At 37.5% G+C, this 21,547-nt stretch overlaps 1 protein-coding gene across 3 annotated transcripts in view; it reads right to left on the bottom strand.

The window, feature by feature from the left end:
* The window catches only part of LOC131038844 (uncharacterized), a 210,206-nt gene extending 200,697 nt beyond the window's left edge, over positions 1 to 9,509 (bottom strand). Inside the window, exon 1 of one of the 3 annotated variants that reach the window (XM_057971400.2) lies at positions 9,063 to 9,509. Coding sequence is in view for 2 of the 3 variants with exons in the window: in XM_059211236.1 (XP_059067219.1) it covers positions 9,063 to 9,101 (39 nt within the window). In the remaining variant the exon portion in view is untranslated. The remainder of the gene's footprint in view (positions 1 to 9,062) is intronic. The other 2 variants (XM_059211236.1, XM_059211237.1) reach the window with 2 other exon arrangements.
* Positions 9,510 to 21,547: the final 12,038 nt, after the last annotated feature.

The following is a 21,547-nucleotide window of genomic DNA, read 5'->3' as shown; positions in this document are numbered from 1 at the left end:
GGCTGAAGCAGTTATTCGATCATATCTCCTTGCCTGATTGTCTGATCATTCTAGGTATTGGCTCGTTGGATTCCTCTCTGCTAGGCATCCCTTTTTGTTAAGTTTCATGAATTATAGCGAAGAGCTAGATTTTTAAGGCAGATCACCCCTCTCCAGGCAGGTTGTACCATGCAGGAAGTGACCTTGGGATGGGTGCATTAAAGTTTGAAAGTTGTTTGGATTAGTTTGTTGTTTGAGACTTGGGCATCCCCTTCCTAGCTCTCATTTGCCACTAACTTGGAGCTGTTCGGAGGTGTCTTGAAGGAGATACGGACTTCGCAGTGCTGCTGGTTTGGTTTTTGGTGTTGTTGGTGTGTTATTTCAAATTTGGTAAAGTGTTTTTTTTGGCTTGTATTTTCTAGTATTCATGTTTGTCGCTTCTTGGAGTATCTTCTTGTATCTCTTAGAGATTGATTCTTGATGTGCTGACAAGTATTTTGTAGAGTTGCCATTGTAAGGTTGTATTCAGTAGTACTAAAACACTCCATTTTATTTCTGCACTATACTTCTTGTATCGCCCACTGCACAAGTGGAAGAGGGTGGCTTGCCACCTATCTCTATTCTATTTTATACTCCTGTCCTCCTGCTGAATAAGTGGTTGAGTGATAGTTTGTTATTTCCAGTCCTCTCGCCGAATAGGTGGTTCAGTGATTGTCTTGTTTAATTTCAGTCTTCTTGGCTTTGATATTGGCTGGTTATACCGCCAAGTTGTTGTTTAAATTCCACTATTTCATTATCCCGCTGAAAAGTTGAAGTGGTTGGTCCAACCGCCAACATGTATTGCTCTCAATATTTCATCTTGCTAACGCTAATGGGTGAGATTATTGTATTTAAAATTTGAAAAAAACTAAGGGGAACATTTCACACATCTTCCGGAGCACCAAGGATTCCGGGAACACATATTCTGGATCACCAACACCAAGAATCAACAAAGACATCAATGCCAACCAATATGTTGAGTATGTTGACATCAATGACAACCACTTAACAACATAACAACACCACCTCATCCACAACACACATCTGCAACAACTGTAGCTTACAATCAGCAAATGTAATGTCCCCTTTTCCACTCTAGTTTGTTTTGGGGACCGTTAGCCTATTCCGGAGACCCGTAGGCTAGTCGGAAGCAGAAATTAGGGTTTCCTATCTCTGGGAGGATGTTTTTGCATTTTCGAAGCCTTGCATGTTGGAATTTGTCAGTTTGGGTTCCGGATTCCTTCTGGGTTTTCAGAAAGCTTCACAATGAGGGTACATGCATAGCAAGTTATGGAGTTTGTTTGAGTTACTATTTTTAGTAAGTGGGGGGTAGAAGCAATTGAGTTCTCTGGGTTTTCTGTGAGCTCTGCGATGGTATAATATGCAAACCAATTTGAGGACCTTTTCGAGACTTACTATTTTTAGTAAGACTGGCAGTTGCTCAAAATGTGGTAAAAATCACTTTGGAAACACTTACTATTTTTAGCAGTATGTTATTTATAGTAAGTACTATTTTTGGCAGTGCTATTTTTGGCAAGGGTTCTGCAACTCAACTCAGTGGTTATTTCTGGCAGTATTATTTTGGCAGGATCCTGTGTTCACTCAGATGACTATTTTTAGCAGTTCAATTTAGAGCTCTGCTGTGACCTTTTTCCACACATCGCCCCATTGCTACTAGGGACCCTCTGATTTTCCTGCTTTCTAGGGCTTTGTTAGCGTCCTGTGACCTTTTGATGCAGTTTCACCAAGCCTTGCCCAGTTCAGAGCATTTCAGGCCCTGACAAGTGAAAGTTAGTTTTTGCAAGTTATGTGATTCCGAAGTGTGAACACAACCAGAGTGTTTAGAGAGGCCAAAGGACGAAGATCGCAATTGATTTGGACGAATTTGGACAACTTTCTATTTTTAGGAAGTTTGCTTTTTTGCTTTTTCCTATTTTTTAGGAAGTTTTGTTTTTGGCACTTTCAGCCCGATCCCCGGTATGGCTATTTTTAGAAAGTTTTTCTTATTTTTTAGGGATGTCTGCTTTTTGCTTTTTCGGGATGCAAACCTAGGGTTTACACTTGTACCACTGACCAGCTTTGACCGGAACTCAAAAATTCCAAGTTTCGACCTAAAAAGCTAAATCCCTAGATTTTAGGCTTTTTGCTTTTTCGGGATGCAAACCTAGGGTTTACACTTGTACCACTGACCAACTTCGACCGGAACTCGAAAATTCCAAGTTTCAACCTAAAAAGCTAAATCCCTAGATTTTAGGCTTTTTGCTGCTTTAGATGATCCACCTAGGCATGGTTTTCAAATTTCAAGTTAATCCGATTAAATTAGACTAAACTGTGAAATTTTGAAATTTCTCTGAAAATTATTCTAAGTCTGGCTAACAAGGGTTTTGAAGTATTTTTGCAGGTTCAAACCCCACCACGATGCAAGAGAGGCCATGAAGGAGCCTTGCCTGAAGTCCGCCATGCCTTAGGAGGCTGTGTGGGTGCTCACCCTGAAGTCCGCCATGTCTGGGGAGGTCACATGGGAGCACGCTCTAAAGTCCGCAAAGGGTAAAAGGGCCATGAAGGTCCTCACTCCAAAGTCCGCCAAGGTCTAAGAGGTCAATGTGGAGAGCCTTCCAAAGTCCGCCCAAGCAAGAGGAGGAAAGGCTAAAGTCCGCCCAAGTGATGGAGGAGCCATCCTTAAAGTCCGCCACACCTCAGGGGGCCATGAAGGAGCTCTCATCAAAGTCCGCCATGAAGAAATTCTGGCTATTTCTTGCCCTCGGTGGCTTCTAATTAAAAATTTACCTCCCATTTTTTGGAATTTCATTCCGCAAGTTCCTAATCCGATAGAAAAAGTGGTTAGAGTTGATCACTCTACAAATCTTGTCACCAACCTGGATGCCAGAGACTTGATTTCTATCAATCCGGGAGTTGACATACCCAGATTTCTCTATATCAAACTGCGGGATGAATCCTTCACCTGCATTCTGGAAACCCTAAGTGGTCTGAACTCATGCTTCCTACGTAGAAGGGAAGGGCACATCAGGTGATCTTGCCCTATTCTCTCGAATAGGTCTAAGCCCAATGTTAACCCGCATGGGACCGATGCGAATAAAGGTGGCCCTGCTCAACCCAATTCATCATCTAAACCTTCAGAAGAACCGTCTCTTAGAGATAAATTGGACTTTCTCAGCAAGGCCATCAATAATGCAGTGGCTAGTTTCCCAAAGGTTCAACTTGTTGATCCCCTTAACTTTGAAAATAATACCGACTTCGGCCCCTTCAATGCAGAACCGCCCCCCCCACTCGGCGGTTTCTGCAGCCGTCTCCCAGATGGATGGAATCGAAGACTCTGGCTTTCAAGTGGTCTCAAGGAAAAATAAGAGGTCTAAAAAGAAGAATGCCCAACAACTGGCCCTGGAAAAAATTAGGGCCAGAGGACACCAAAATTCTCATTCTGCCAAACCAGGCTCCGAGGTAGAAGGGCCTAGAACCCCTCCGGAGACTCTGGCAATGACCAGCCCTGGCAAGGACTCTCATGTCAAGTCAATAGTTAGGACTTTTAAGGGAATTGATCGTGGGGGTGATGTTAATAGGAATAGGGCTACAACCCCCCTGCCCTCTGTGATCCTCAATCTGTTCTTACAACTAGTCAATCCCAAGCTTGGGATAATCCATCCGATCCGACATTAGTACAGAATGATTCGTTGGATCCTCCAGGGCATGAGGGTTGCTCCCCTCATTCTATCCTCATTACTTCCCCGACCCTTGTTCCTGTGAAAGCAAATTCCTTGATTGATGATGATAATGTCCTTTATGAGATTATCCCCGCTGCTCCAACGATTGTCAATACTAGAACCCTTTGCTCTCCTGAGACAGGAATGTCTGAGGATGATTCCCCGGAAGATGCCTCCTCAGTGGACATTCATGAGTCTGAGGTGGAAACTGAATTGAGATCCAACTTGTCGACCATTAATGGTGAGGAATTAAAGGATACAAACAACCCAAATGAGGAAATTTCTGTGGGTGAAGCACTCACCAGAAGGAAAAGAGGGAGGTCGTTAGGCTCTAAAAACAAACTCTCTCCCATGCATAAAAAATCTAACCAAAAGGCGAGTATCCCTAAATGCTTTAACAGCTTCAAGGCTAACAAGAATGATAAATAACTGATTGTTCTCCATGAAATGTCTATCCTAGAATATCCGGAGGCTAGAATCCCCTGACAGGAAATATATGGTGAAAAGATTGCTTAATAATCATAAGGATTTGGACTTTGTCCTACTTCAGGAAGTTAAAGCAATTAACTCTACTTTGGAGATCAATCTGAACTTTATTTGGAAGAACTCCCTCAAATTTTTCACTAAACATGAGAAAGGCAAAGGAGGGGCTTCCATTCTTATTAACCCTAATTGGCGAAACTCTATCCTTTGCTCTGGAGTCTCCCCTTGCAATAGAGCTGTTTGGGTAACTTTCCAACATGGAGACTCTTCCTTCAGGCTATGCACCATCTATGCCCCCAATGACTACAGAGATAGATCTGAGGTCTGGAAATGGATTGCCTCTCTTCCTGATATTCCATGGATTCTGGGGGGTGATTTCAATATGGTCGAGCACAAGGATGACAAATCAGGAGGTGCTGCTATTGAGTGGAAAGGCGGGGAAAAGCCTCATTGGGATAGAATGAAAAACATGAAGAGGTTGTTTGACCCATTGGAAGGATTAAAACATGTTCATAAGGGCATTTGGTTTACTTGGTGCAATTTCCAGAAAGTTGGTAACAGAATCTACTCCAGACTAGATAGATTCTACACTAATAAAGATTTCTTCTCCTTTATCCTGGATCACCAAGACTGCCCGGTGGTGGTCAAACCCTCCTCCCTCTCTGACCATCACCCCATCTTTGTTGAAATTGTCACTAGGAGCGCGAACAAACCCCATAGTAAGACTGGTGGTAAGTTCATTCTTAACAGCAGTCTCCTCAAAGACCAGGACGCTCTTGCTGCTATCCATATAGTAAGTTAATAAGTGGAATCCCTCTATTGGCTCCTATATCAATAAATGGGATACCTTGGTTAAAAGTTGGCAGAAGATCCTTGGCACCATTGGCAAAAAGAAGGCCAAAGATGCCAAGCAGGTTGAGCTTGTTCTATCCTCTAATCTGCACAATGCGGAACAAGTCCTTCAAAAAGCACTAAGTGCCCAAACCAGAGCCAGGATGCTCTGGCTCTCTCAAGGAGACAAAGGTTCTAAGTTATTTTTCAACCTTTTGAAACAAAAACAATGTAAGGAAAGGATTGACAAACTGTGGGTGGATGGTAAGGAAATTTCTGTTGATGAGGAAATCATGAGTGAGTTCCTCAACTTCTATGAGCTGTTGTTCTCCTATGAGGACTCTCCTGCATCCAGGACTGCTAGGGTCAAATGTGGGGCTCTTATCCCTAAGCTTGTATCTCCCGATGAGTTTAATTCTCTTAGTAAACCCTTCTCATCTGAGGGAATTATTAAAGCCATTAATTCCCTTCATAATGACAAAGCCCCAAGGCCAGATGGGCTTACCATTGAATTCTATAAGGCTAATATCGCATGGGTTGCTGATGATCTTCTTGAGGTCTATAATGAAGCCATCACGTCAAGGTCTCTGGGAATTAACATCAATAGAGGTCTGATCAAGCTTATTCCCAAAGAAGGGGACAAGGCTCTAATCAAGAACTGGCACCCTACTACTCTACTCAATATCTCTTATAAGATTCTTGCTAAGATGCTTGCCTTAAGGCTCGAAAATATCTTACCTAAATTTATCTGCTCCACCCAAACCGGTTTCATTAAGGGGAGATACATTTTGGAAAATCTTATTACAAGCTAGGAGGCCATGGAATGGGCTAGAGTTTCAGATCAAAAGGTGGCCATGTTCTTGTTGGACTTTGAAAAGGCCTATGACAGGATTGAATGGGGTTTTATCTCCACTATGCTCCAAGCCTTTGGGTTTCCCGAGATCTTTTGCCAATTTGTTAAGGTCCTTCTTAGGGATGCTCATGCCCAGGTAGAAGTAAATGGTCTGATTTCTCAGCCCTTCGAGTTCAGTAGATCTATTCGTTAGGGGTGCCCTCTAGCCCCTGCTCTCTTTGTGATAGCCTTCGATGCTCTGTTTTATCTGCTTAGGGATAACTCTCTCTCCCCTAAGGTTAGGGGAATCTCCCTCCCAGATAACTCAGAGCTGATCAACATCCAATTTGCAGATGATACTGCTCTATTTTTTGAATTATCAAAGGAGAATTTGAATGCTCTATCATCCAAGCTCTCTCTGTTATGTGACGCCTCAAGGGCTAAGATCTCACAATCCAAATCTACCCTACTCGGATGGACTGAGAAACCTCCAGACTGGCTCTCTACCTATGGGTATTAGTGGGGAGGTCCAAATACAATTGTCAGATATCTCGGGATCCCTTTTGCTATCTCTCGCTGCCTTAAGGATATGTGGTCATGGATTAAGGGGAAGATTGAATCCAAACTTTCCAAATGGAATAAGCACTATCTATCACTGGCAGGAAGAATGCAAGTGTGCCAAAAGATCCTTTCATCCTACAGTATTTACTATGCGTCTGTATGGATGTTCAATAACTATCGAATCAATGAGATACAGAAAACCATCCGGGATTTTTTGTGGTCGGATGGAAGAGGTCACAAGAAAACTCATTCTGTCAAGTGGGAATGGTGTTGTATGGATAAATCTATTGGAGGTCTGGGTCTTAAGGATCTGAAAATCCAAGGGACTACATTGGCTGCCAAATGGATCTTTCATGCACTTGAAGGTAATGAACCGTGGAAAGTGCTCATACGCAATAATATTAGGTTGGGGGTTCCTAAGAAAGCTAAATCTTGGAAGTTCCTCCCCATTAGTGATCTGCTAGCTGGATCCTTTACAGTCTCTACCGCAGGCTCTGCTATTTTTAAAACCATCTGGAAAGCATGGGAAGCCATTAGGTCTAGTGTTGGCAATGGTTGGATCAGCCGAGATAATCAAGTCTTTGGGGAAAGGTCAATCTAGTGGAACTTAACCCATAACGGTAAGCCTCTCGCCCTTACTCAAGGGTGCTCGGCCAAAAAAGGGCCAGCAAAGGTATTTGTTGTCTTAAAGATATCATAGCTAACGGAAATCTGATCCCATGGGATGAGCTCTCCAGTAAATTTAAACTGGCTTTATCTAATAAGAGAACTTATAACATCGTGTGCAATGTTTTTAATCTCCTCCAGCCTCCCAAAACTTGAATTGTTGATGATAACCGCTTTCTCTCCTTTGTTTGGTCTGATGGAAGCCCGATTGGGAACCTAAAACCTCTCTCTATTTATAAAACCCTCTCCTTTGACTTCAGCATCCTTAACCATCTCAACTCTATTTGGTACTCTGACCTCTCGCGTGCTCAATGGAGAAATATTCTTAAGGCTTTCTGGGGTTCTCCACTGGATCCGAGGAAAAAAACCTTTAGATGGCTTTTACTTCTTGATAAGCTCCCTATCAGATCTGACTATACAAAAGAGGACCTATGCTCTATTTGTAAAGTCAAGGAGTCCAATAGACACATTTTTTTTGACTGCATTATTGCTAAGGAAATTTGGCTTATGTTTGGATTTACTCTTCCATTGCATAGTTGTATTCTTGATGTTGTTATAGGGTGCATTAAAGGCCTTAAGAAAGATACTAATATGTTCTGGAATTTACTTTCTGGTGATATACTTTGGTACTTATGGAAAGCTAGGAATTTAGAAAAATTTCAAGGGCAAGAAAGGGCCCTTACTGAGTCTTTTCAAAGTCTCACCCTCCACTTTGTCTGCTCGCAGGTTACCATGGTTTTCAGACTAAACAAAGAGAAGTTCTGGAGATTCCTATTAGATGGGCACGCTACAGTATTCATCTTCGAGCTATCTCATGGCTACACATGGGGAAGAACCAATGCTGAGAGAACTCCATTTGTGAACGCCCTCGATGCTCTCATGGAAGAAATCAAGGGCAATGGCCACCAGGTGCGACAGCAGATGATCCAATCTGCCAGGATGCTGGATGATCGCAGACTAGTTTGGATGGAAGGACCTGCAGGATGGATCACCTGGATTTAGTCCAGGCATTCACCATGGGCAAGCTTTTTGTAATTAGACAACCGTTGTAATTAGTCAGACATATATTTTGTGCGGAGAACTTGGTTAGACGTAGCATGTACAGGAAGATCTTATTTTGCACAGTTATGACTTACTGATAAATCAGAAACTCCCAATTTTTGTACCCCAGTTTATTCGCTATTATCAATACAAAAAAAAAAATAATCATCTAATGAGGAAAATAAATAAACACTTGTTAATTGAAGAATATCAATCAATTTTAGTATATTGAAATAGATCAAGAAGGGGATATTACATTATAAATCTACTTGATGCCCATGTTTAACAATTGATGTCCTAAGGTTTTCCTTTAAACATAAAACCTTAGGTGCCTAGTTTGAAAGTTTAGACACATACTTGTCACTAGGTAAAAGATTAAATTATTTGAAATGACCAGCTATGATGTATGGACTTCGCGAGGTCATAACTTTTGACTTGGTTATCTGATTGGGCTGAAATTTGACGTGGAGATGTATCATAAGGAATAGTTTGGATTGCCCTAGCACCTTCCAAACCTCATCTCATCTGAGCATATTGATCCACGTTCAGGGAATAAAGTGAACAGCGAAAAAATTCAAAAATCCGCACAAACATAAGTTCAAATTTCATGCAGAGCATACTAAGCGCAGCTTTAGACTTCATTAAGGTCACTTATTCTCGGATGATATAATAAACCTAATTTTTCTTTATGTTATTTTAAACCAAGGTTTGCACTTCCGTTTCTCAAACTCCTATCTCTGGAAACATCTTTAGTTCTTGGGATTATCTAGCACTAAATTCTAGCCTATATTTTTTTCAATTTTGTTTTTCAAGCTTTATATCACCTTGTTATCTACTGATATCTTTAATTTACGGAATGATGTAATACTAGAATCAGTTTCCCTTATTTTAGTTTCTCAGCAAAAGCATACCTGCATTGAAGGATCTGAAGTAGAACAATCTAAACTCATATTGAGCCTTCCCGCGATTCTAACTATTGACCTCCTGGAGTCTCTGCTTAAAGTGAAATAAATGACCAGGGCTTGAGTCTTCTTACTACTCTGTGTGAGGACTGTGTACGGACAGCCATATTTGTTTGTAAAGAAAATGGGCACTGATTTAAAGCAAAACTTTTTCAAAGCCCATTAAAATTTGGACGTCAGCTGTCGGTTGTAGGCTGACACTCCATTTTCGTGTCATATAAAAATTTTGTGACCTCTATACCCTGTTCGTATTATAGAAAAATACAGATCAAAGAATGGTGTTTATTTTATGTACAGTGCTTCAGAATATTTTACGGGACACCGAAGTCTTCCCTTTCATATTTGTACAAATTTTGAAAAACTATCCTTCTTGCGCCAATAAAAGGAGTAGATAGCCACAACTACTTTTAGAATTTATCTGCAGTGGGAGTACAATTCGAGTATCAGCTTCATATTATTATTAGTCCCTTTCTGTAATTTCCTTAAATTATTTAGGTAGCTAATCATTATATAAAATTTTTAATTTTAATAACAATCTTATAGTTATAATTTTTTTTTTATTTAATAATTTTGAAAATGTTATTTTTTTTTTTTTTCATTGATTTATGTTGAGAGTATCTAGCATATAAATAAAATAATTATTTAAATTTTATTACATTTTTCAATGCATTAAATTTGTGTGTTAAAATGTTAACTCTATGAATAATATTTCTTATTCAAATATTAATTTGAGGTTCAAATTTCAACTCTATTAATATTTTGTTATTGTTTTGAATGATTATAGACATCATGATAATTCTTCTATATTGTAAAGTGACAAGGTAAACTAATATGAAAATTAATTATGTTTTTAATAAAATCCTCTTCTATATTATTGCATTATTGAGTTTTAAATTATTATTTTTTACAAAAAATACTTTCACTAAATATAAGTATGCATAAATATATTTAAACTCTATTAATATTTTGTTGTTGTTTAAATGACATTAGAAAAAATTATTTGAGATTCAAATTTCAACTCTATTAATATTTTGTTGTTGTTTGAATGACTTTAGACATTATTATAGCCATCATAATAGTCCTTCCATGTTGTAAGTGGCAAGATAAATCAATATAAAAATTAGGTATGTTAACTCTTAAATTATTATTTTCTAGAAAAAAACACTTTCTCTAAGTATGCACTAACTATATTAAATTTAATGTTTGCAAAAATTGATTTATGCTTATTGAAATAGTGTGATATTATTTAATAGTGTGAAAGAATCTAAGTTGCCTACAATTAATGACTCCAATTACTATAATAGTGCACTATTTATACAATCTAATAGCCACTAGCCTTCACTTCAACTACAAATCACAAATATGAACCAAATAAAATGTGGTCAAACATAGAGTTAGTGTAAAAAATCATGTTGTCATGACTTTAATTTTGACCTATATAAGTTCACAATTGGTTATATCCTAATAACTCAATAAAAATAAAAATTATTTCACAATATTATCTCCACTAAATACACAAATTAATCAATAACAAAAACCAAACATAATGTGTCTCTTGTTTTCATGATAAAGTGCACATATATTTTTATGCAAGTGTTTTGATAGCAGAGTCTCAATTATAATTGAAAGATTCATTTGTTTAGGAGGTATACATTATAGCTAGTTACTACTTATCACCTCAAAAAACGTATGAAAACCTAATATATTTTTGTGGTGTTGCATTCATATATAAAAGATTTAGCAATTGACTTATGATTTTTTAATTACAATAAAAAATTTACATGATTAAAAAAAAAATTGGAGATGGGGTTAAACATTTAACCAACTCTCTCAACTACAACATGCATTCAATTTTTTAAAAAGAATTGTCCATGAAAAGATAGGAATTTCTACTATAAATTTGTTAATTTTGTTGTAGATTATAATTTTACCATTTGCTCCAAATTATCGATGGTCTCTAACGTACTCATGTAGATACTATTTTAGGCCAATAAAGTGGCCCTTGAGGTGTAATATCTTTAAACCCTACCTGATCATTATGCAAATTCCCTAAGAATTATCATTAGGGTCTTATCATCTTCATCTTTTCATGTAAAATCTCTCCATCAAGAGCAATAAGATGGAAACACACACTCTTAGCATCTTTCATGTAAGAAGCAGGTATTTTCCACAGCAAGTCAAACTATGATATTGCTATCAGGGTTCGACTGTGTAGTTTTTTAGTCAAATTCATTGACCCATGTTTCACGAGTAGTGGTTCACAAGAACCCATCTCTCATGAGAATGAATGGTTTACTAAGAACTCATTGCATCTAGGTGATGCTCACAAGGGTGAAGCATTGGGACTTCCCGAGAGGTCACCCATCCTAGTACTACTCCAACTCAAGTGCGCTTAACCATGGAGTTCCCTCCAAGGTTAAACCCACTTAGCTTGCAAACCCATTTACAAAACCTTCAACAAGTGTTAGTCACTAAAGAGGTTTCTATCCATTTCACATTGGGTAACCTTCTAGATAGACTCCTCTAAGTGGTAGCCAAGGAGGACAATTTTCATTTGATTATCATTCTCTAACATCCTCTTAAAGGTAGGGATGGACAACCAATTATTATAATAAAATTCCTTTACTAGCACATGACATCTCTCCTTTGAGGAGTACTTAGCTTTAATTGAGCATGGAAGATTCTCAATTACAAGAATACTCTAAGAAGGGAGACTATACGATACCGCTCTCACTAATTGGGAGCTAATGGAAGATGGAAAAGACCTACCTAATGTAAGGTAACTTTGATGATCAAGAGCCCCTTATTATATAGGTTTTAGAGAGCTTGTTTCTTAGTTATCTTTATGTTTATATCTATGTATTTGAACATGTGACTTACATGAGTATTTCCTTTCTAAGCTTATGGTTGATGTGGTTGTTTCACTTTTTAGACCACTCGATAATTGGTTGGTCATCTTTTGGTTTAGTTAATTTAATTTTTGGAGAGTGGTTATATGTCATATACTGGTTTGTTATGGATTAGTTGTAATTTTCAACTTTAGTTTTAATATATATCATATACTAGTTTCTCATGGAGAATCGATAAATATACTAAATTAATAAGAAATTATTTAAATTCCTTTAATGATTTTAAAGTCTCACATGTTTTGAGGGGTGGTAATTCTATAGAAGATATATTATCCAAATTTGCAATATCATTAAATGATGAGCAATGGTGTGAGATTTAGGAGGATTTTTGAAATGCTCAACTCGACCTTTGAGCGGGTCTGTACATCACCATCTGTAGAATCCATTATGGAAAGTGATGGAATATTAATGTGACAAATTGGTGGAGTTATAAAGGAGATGATGAGGTGGCAATTATTTTGCATTGTGTGATGGTGTGGTGACAGGTGAACTAAAAAAAAGGATGGGTGGCGAGGATCTGAGAAATATGGAAGAAAACTTCACCCTCATCACTACCAAACAACATTTGTTCAAGTATGAGGACCCCATCATTTTGCAAATTCTGGACTTTCTTCTTGGCAATGAGTTTATGACTGCAAAGCATCAATACTGAAAAAATATTGATATTATTTCAATGGACATGGCATGGGGACTATAACTTAGAAATAAAGAAGAGATGGAGTGGGTGATGCAAAAATGTATAAAGGAAGAATTGTTCTTTAGTATGAAGTCATTGATGGTAAAGGTGAAATCTAGAATCGATTATTTAGCATGTGATAGGGATAGGATGTAGGTGTGGTAACTTGAACCACCCATGAATACATTTATATGAAGAATTTCTACCTCAGATAAGGATGAGTGGTGAGTCGAGGCATACATTTAGGCTGGGAAGCCTTGAAGGAATTCTTGCGAGAGAAAAAATGGAGCAGAATGAGGCCAAGGTTGAGGTGGTTTAGAAGGGAAACAAAGGGCCAAATTTTTTTTTGAGTGATTACTTAGTTAACAACACTCTCAAAGCCATGAAATTATAATGATGATTAGGTTTTTCTTATTTGTGTTCTATTAAAAAATATGTAGTAAGTTTATAGCTTTAATGTTACCATTTTGAACAATGGGTGTCATATAATGTCTAAGGTTTATACAAAAAAATAATTTTAGGTTTTGTACAATATAGTAATGTATAATGATGTGATATTGATGGATAGAATGGTGATAGTATGGATGTTGAGTTATGACTAGAGTTTGGAAGTTAGTCTATTTCTGGAACTTTGTAGATGGGTTGTAAAAATGTAATATTAGTGGGGAAGTTGATATGGTAAGTTAGGGTTTGGATTTGGAATGAATTGAGGAACAATATGTATACTTTTACTTTAAATGAATAAAAATACTATTACTATCGATTAAAACAAATTGTCTTACATTAATTTCATTGGGAGATGAGAATAAGGAAAATTAGAAATAGAGTAAACAAAATTATAGAATATAGAAATGTGTATCCAAACAATCAAATATAATATATAGGAAGTGGTAATTAGATTTGGAAGCTCACTATCCTATATGATAATGTTCCATACTATTTTATCAAAGAGTGAAAAAATGTAAGAACTTGTATATTTTTAGAAAATGTCTACACATAAGGAATTAATTATGCACAAAAAGGTATAGAGGACACCTAGAAATGTACAAAAGGTAAGAAATGCAATTTAAACTAACTAAAAAAACCAAGAGATAAAAGGGGATAGAAATACAAAATCTTTGTGCAAGATAGTATTCATGAAAACCATACCTATAGAACATGTACAAATATTTGTGACTACTTAGGAGCTTGAATTTAGGTTAAGCTCCCATTTTAGATTTTCAATTTCCATGCAAAATGGAAAAAGGTAAGATTGGATATTTTTGTGTGCTTTGTTAGGATAAGGTGACATTAACATTGCAATCCTAATCCATTTACATGTCTTCACATTCCTTGGAAAGTGTTCCCTATGACATGTGAGAAAAATATTTAACATTTGTATTTTATAGCTAATTGCAATTGCATTTTTAAGAATTGATAACGATAACCAAAATGAAAAAAATACATAGTTCCCATGTCCATATTAAGACATGAAGGGTCATGCATTAGGATACCAAGTTTGGGAAGATAAAAGGTGTGCAATTGGGGATCTGAATAGTAACCAAGAGTTATAAAACACTCAAAATGTCAATAGTCTAGGTGGCTTTAGGTTTGGCACCTAAGGAAGAGTCAATTGAAGATTTTTTATATTTTTTATGCCTATTGGCTATTCATTTTCCAAGGTGTGGGTTTTCAAGTGGTTTTTGCCCCTTGTTTTGGGAAAACAACCATGGTTTTTCCTCTCCCGTTTGGCTATAAATTAGAGACAACGTATACTTGTCTTGTGACAAGTTTATTTGAGGTTTCCAAGTAGTTGCAAGTTTAGTTGGAGAATTCAAGTGAAGTGAAGTGTTATATTAGTGTAGTCTATCTAAAGTGAAGATTAATGATATACTTTCCCTCATTCTCTAGTGGATTTTTTTCCCAAAAGGGTTTATACATGTAAATTTGGTGTCTCTTTTAGTATGGAGATTTTTTATTCACGTTGAATGGTGCAGTCACATGTTTATTTCAAATTTAGTAATATAATTTCAGATTTATAATCACATAAAGAAGTTGTTATTGTAAGCTTTGTTCACCTTGTTTTGCAACATATGGTATTAGTGCTAAAAATTATGTTGAGAGGGAGATGCCTTTCTCTTTAATTGTTGAAGGTTTTTAGCTCTAGTGAGAGATTTTGTTGTTTGGTTTTGTAGATTTGAGAAAAGGATTGAAATCCATGGCTTTAATTCTCACATGGATATTGAGAATTTTAATGCCACTAGCTATGAGATGTGAAAACTAAAGATGGAAGATTTGTTGGAATAAATAGATAAGTGGTTATCAATTTCACATGTAAAGAAGCTAGAGGGCTCCATTATAATAGATGATGCTTGGAATAAATAAGACAAAAAGGCACAAAGAACCATTTTGTTGTATCTTATTAACTTTTTTCTCTTGAATGTCTCTTTAGAAGACTCGACACACAAGTTGTGGAAGGGGATAGGTGATATTTATCAAACCAAAAGTTTGTCCAATAAGTTTTTGATTAGAGGATAAAGTAGGTTTTGAAGGGACCCAAAAACCTTTTTACAAAGCACTTCTAAGAGAAAAATCATAGCCAACCAACAACTAGACAACAACAGTATAAAGAGACTAAATATAAAAAACCTGATTGCAGCAACAACAAGGCCTTAGCCTCAATACAAAATAGTTTGTTTTTTTAAAACTACAATTTTAAATTGAGAAAAAATTCATACAAAAGACATCTACTGAATAAAATAATTTTAGTTGTTTCCTTTTGATGGAGATACAAGATCCCATCACCACCTTCATCGACAATCTATACCTTACTAAGAGATACATCTAGGATAAGGCTTTAAAATAGCTCCAGAGTTTTGAAGGCAAATTAAACAAGAGAACCTCAAAACTTGAGGTTTGGGCATTGTTGATCGCAAGAATTCCTCCTAGGAAAACATCCTTATGGGAAACTCAGTGATGGGCCGTCTCTTTGTGCATTTGGGGGGAGAAAAGGGGAAGAAAGAAACATGAAAATAAATCTATTCTAAAGCGATGCACTGAATTAATTTGTCTGTCAAACTTAAAAGCACAACGAACTTCAAATACATGTCATTCTAAGGCCCATTCAACAATCTACATGCCCTAAACACTAAAAAAAATACATCCAAAGTTTTCTTTAACATAAAGCAACATTATACCATGCATCTACTAGATAAAGAGTATAAAAACGTGATTTAATCAGTAGAATCTTAAGCATATATTGCATAAGTTATGTCAGAATTTTAAAGATGCATAAAAAGCTATCAATGCACACCGAATAAGCTAATCTCAGAGGCTATAGGCACAGTTAGATTATCTTATTTTGGAAATACAATAATAGATTTGAGGCTAAATCCCACCTTGAAAACTTGCTTATATATCTTTCTTAGTAGACTAAAAGTTTATTTTTCACTTCTTATAGAGTTGGGCCTAATGGCCCAGCGCTGGAAAAAATAGAGAAGTCATCTTGAAGCTGCATTGTTGGATACACCATTATCATCCATGAAAAACAACAAGGAGCGTGAAGGAGAAAACCACTTTCGACATCTAGCACAATTGCCCCCAAATCTTCTATCTATCGAATCAAAGAAAGTATTCATGGTTGTCTCTACAATTGTTTATGGTTTGAATGCAAACACCCCACTATCTGGAAATCACATGTAGAGACCTCTTGACCATTGTTACAAGAGACACATGGCAGTAGGAGGGAGAAACTTAAGGACTGGAAAAATTGCAAATTGAAAGCCCAGCGGGGAGCTGCCATGTATCGTAACAAATTCTAACCTGACCACCATCAGCCTAACCATGCGAAAGAAAAGAAGACCCCTAACACGCATCAATTGATCACGATCCTTAAGCAAAGAAAAAGAAAGGCTTGGAAGATGTGAGTCATGCCAACATGCACATGCCAAAAACAAACTCAAGTGGGGCTTATCAAAATGCAAAAGGATAACTTATTAACGGGTATCGTGGATAAAAGTCCAGAGTTCTTGGTGACTTCTGGGATAATCCCGCTTGTGGGATGTCAATACCCAAGGTTTTTGGTCCTTAGATCATACCTATGTTTCTTCTTTGAAAAGCTTATCGAAAATCTGCTATAGAGGGAACCAATCATATTCTAAGGGAATTGCTTGATCCTTGAGGGTTTAAGAATTCTGATCCAGCTCAATGATTTCCTTGAAAGGTAGGCCACTTAACTCCTTGTAAATTAATTCAAATAAAGTGAGGAGTCAGGCCAATGGATGAATCAAACCTTCTACCTCGTCAACTTCAGGAGGATTGCTCAAAATCTGTAAGAACGACTGATCTTATTGTCGTTGTCCCACTAGGCTCGAAAATAGCTTGGCACCTAGGATTTAGATATCTAAGAGGAAAGGGGAAGGTAGGTCAATCTCTATGAGGCCTTAAAAGCGCTTATTTATGAGAGTGACTAAAGATTTAAAATTTGACAGGCTCAATGCATTCTGTGTTGCCACTTTATTGCAGTTGAGGAATTCGTTAGTTCTTTGGGACACTTCTTTAGGATCATTAATTCCGATAGTGGCTAACTCCTATTCGGAAGCAACATACAACTAATTTATTAGCTTGTGAGCACTAGGGACCTTAGGTGCAATCGACTGCATAATTTTCTCAATGGTGATACCAACCCTAACACACAAGGAATGAGAATCAGACAAGAACTTCACAGTCGACACAAAACGAGGAATGAACTGTCGTATTTTCTCCCAATTTGAATTATGAAGTTCATGTACCATGGGAGTGGAATCCATGAGAGGAGTAGGCAAGAGAGCTAAAGGCTTTGAAAGGATCTCTACTTCAGCCTCTTTTGATTCTATCCTCTCATGCAGTTCTTGCATCTTCCCTTTTGAATCAGTTATTTGATGTTGCAACACAATTATCCTAGTGGACTTATCATGTACCTCTTCTTGCAACTGGTTATTGCTTGCCTGCTCATTTTCTAAGGCCACTCTTAAATATTGAAGCTCTCGCTCAAATTGGGCTTGGATTTCTTGGAACTCTCATAGAGTCTGATCTTTTACCTTTCTTTCCTCCTCAAAGAGAGCCTGTGCATTGGCGAACTCTTGATGATATTCTCTTTCTCCTTAGTAGCCTCCTGCAATTGCATCTAGATTTTGAGTTATATCAGGGGTGATGGCCTGAACCTGCAAAAGTTCTTGCTCTTTGTCATACAACTCTTTGGTCAGCTTATTCTTTACAGATTGCACCACTTGCATTTGGCCTACTGTGTTATTCAATGCACTTTGAAGCCTGTCTCTTTTAGTCCTTTCCTGCAGTATTGTTGATTGAAGATGAATAACCTTCGCTTCCCTGACTTTTCCTTCTTTCTGCAATTGTTCGTTTCTAGCTTTTACTCTTTCTAATTCGATTGTGAGTTTATTTAAGTGTTGAGTATGTTTCAAATAATCAGAAGACACCACTTTTTGCGTCTCCTCCATGAGTTCCACTCTATCTTGTGGTTGGGCTTGTTTAAGATCAATGCCAATGACATGCATTGAATAATCTTCGGGCTGCATCTGATCGGATGGCTTGACAACACTTGGTGTCATAGCTACAAACAATAGGTTTTTATGATCCTTTGTGTATAGTGTATGTATGTAAATCTCTGTAGGATTCTTAGAGTCTTTAGCTTTCCTTTTCTTTTCTCTCTAAGCTCAAGCGAGCTTGGCAGAATCTGCATGCTACATGAATTTTTATGGGGAATGGAACATTTTCCCAACGAAAGGGGCCTCAGGAGGGGGAATGAAAGGAATTGGGGCTACAATGGCTTGCAACTAGGCTTGAGTTGTCAAGGTGGGAACAATAGGGGAGAAAGGAGGGAATCCTAGAAAAACACTGGCAGGGGAGGAAAACAACTACCCAACACTTGATGACGCATGGGGTGTATAGATCGCAAACCCGAGAGAGCGTACTACAAAAGATGCTTCTATTGACTTACTTGGGGTCTGAGAAGAGTGAGATATGCTTACTGCAGTGCCAAAAGAAGCGATGCTAGGGGGTAAGTGCACCAAGATGATGAACAAAAAGGGGGGTATAAGTGGTCACTTTTGTTTTCTTCTGAAAATAGGTAAACCTGAACTTCAAAGAGATATTTGAAGGTCATGCACTAAAAACTGGGAGTTGATAAAAGAATAAGAATTGTATTTATTTGAATCTAGTTTCTAAACTACTAAAGTTTTTTAAAATTGGATAAGATTAAGAGGCTCAAACCTCTTGCGCACAAAAAACTATTCCTTATTTTTTCTGAAAAATATAACATAGTTGTTTTCGTGTGCTACACAAAATATATAGTTAAATTTAGTATTTTGCAAAACCCTTTGGTAGGATGATACGTAAGAGTGAGAACTAGAAGTTTTGTATTGTTTTATAATTTTTCGTTGAGTATTTGTTTTTTAATGATTTTTTGAAATGGCCGTATCCTTAAAATTTGGCACCCGTTCGTGCGCTGGGCATAACTTGCATCAAAATAATCGAAAATGCAAACTTCTTTTTTTTAAAGTGTATAGAATCTAGTGTAGAACAATAATATGTAATTTATTTTGAATTTGGTCAAGTATATCAAAAATTATTAAAAAAAATGGTAGACATATGCCTGTGATGACTCTCAAGGCACTAGTAAAGAAAATTAAAGTTTACTATGCTAATGTTGTCCAAAAATAGAAAAATTTATATGGTCAGAAAAATGAGAAGACGTGTGAGGTTATGGTAGTAATTTTAGAGATACCCACTTGATCATTTGTAAACCTGATGATGACAAAGTCGAGAAATCATGTTGGAAGATGAAAAAATGTGTAAAGGGACAAAAATGGGGGGAAAACGGGCTTGCAAGCCTTAGGGTCATTTTTCAACCCCCTTACCAAGCCAAAACCCGCACAGGTTTTGAAAAACAAAAAGTACTATTCATATTTCTACATAACCTGCACAGGTTTTGAAAAACAAAAAGTACTATTCATAGTTCTACATAACCCGTATGGGTTATGTAGAACTAAAACCATTATTTTGTGTTTCACAAAACCCATACGAATTATGAAGACATAATAATGTATGCTTGTAAACTTAGAATTTAATACACATATGTATAGACATACATATATGATATGTGTTTATGTATGTATATATGCATATCTATAGTTATATATACATATATTTATATAGATATATGTATATATGTTTGAACATGCACGTCTCTCTTCTTTTCCTCTCTCTCTCATCTTCCTTCCCCAATCACCATCTCTGTCTAATTTGAGCCCTCATTATCCTCCTTGAGTTCTATCTCATCTCTCTCCCCCTCACACTTCTCTCTCTATCGAGTCTCTCTCTCTCTCTCTCTCTCTCTCTCTCTCTCTCTCTCTCTCTCTCTCTCTCTCTCTCTCTCTCTCTCTCTCTCTCTCTCTCTCTTATCCTATTCTCGCCCTCTCCCCCTTCTCTTGCTTTCTCTCCCCCCCCCTCCCTCTCCCCCCTCTCCCTCCCCCTCTTGTCATCTTATCCTATTCTCTCTCTCCCCCTCCCCCCCTCTCTCTCTCTCCCTCCTTACTTCCTATTTGGTTCCTAGTTCTACATAACCCGTACGAGTTGTGGAGAACTAAGCCCAAAACTTCTAGTTCTGCATAACCCGCGGGTTTCTAAAAAATATAATGTTCCTCAAAACCCATATGGGTTTTGAGGAACTTTTGATTTTTTATAATAAAATATAATGTTCCTCAAAACTCGTATGGTTTTGAGGAACTTTTGATTTTTTATTATAGAATATAATGTTCCTCAAAACCCGTACTGGTTCTGAGGAAATTTTTGTTTTTTAAAATTATTTTTGGAGCCTAGCACGTATATGAATTTCTAGAACATGCACGAGTTATGAAAAAATTCAATTTTTTTTGCATGTGGCCACTTTTCTATTCACCATCTCGGTGCACTTACTCTAGGCGGGGTGGATACAACAAGGCTAATGGAAGTTGGGACTAATTGAGTCTGCACAACGGTCATGGAAGATATAACTATATCCTGGCTACTCGACATAATGGTAGGAGAAAGCAAGGACAACAACACAGTAGAAACTAGAGACTGAGAAGAAAGAAGAGGGGGAGAAAACAATACCTAAGCTAAAGATATTTCTTATGCAAATAGGGTTGGTGATGATACAAGTACTTGTGTTGAAGTACTCCTAGGAACATAAGTTATTTTCTACTTCTTCTTTTGGGGAGCCGCACCTACTTCTGGAGAACTCTGTGGCTAAGAGGACTCACTAGATCGCTTCCTCAGGACTTGAGAGCGAGGCTTGATAACAGGATTCTTTATAGCATGGTATATAGACAAAGGTGCAGGGCCTACTGATGGAGGTATTATCTCAATCTACTTCCCTTTTCCCACAGGCACTTTGACCACTTGTGTGAAGGCTCCCTCATCAATGCCACTAGGGGAAGACTCATAGTCATCTTCAATGTGATCATTATATTTCTGCCACTTCTTTTCAAAAGTATCATCACTAGGAAGATTACCCAATCCACCAATCCTACTCAGGGTTGTATGAATTCTTTCATGTATACCCAGAATGCTTGCCTTTTGTATTCAGGCCAAGTGTCTTCTTTCATTTTTCTGTATAAAATAGTTGGCAATTTCTTCATCGAATCAACCTTTCCCGTTGGTTCATAGAACATTAACCAAGGCGAGTGATCTTCCTTAGGGATGAGATCTAGTTTCACATACAGTGCTAGGTTCTCTTCTTTTGGATTTCTCCAGGCATCCTAGACGGGACCGCATGGTATATGCACTATAGGTGTCTTTCTTGTGGAAAGGCATCCATTTGGATCATAGCTCCA

The sequence above is a fragment of the Cryptomeria japonica genome, chromosome 9 (assembly GCF_030272615.1).
Source record: "Cryptomeria japonica chromosome 9, Sugi_1.0, whole genome shotgun sequence".
In the NCBI taxonomy this organism is placed as follows: Eukaryota; Viridiplantae; Streptophyta; class Pinopsida; order Cupressales; family Cupressaceae; genus Cryptomeria; species Cryptomeria japonica.
Note: the sequence above shows the minus strand (reverse complement) of the source record. Positions and strands in the feature narration are given on the sequence as shown.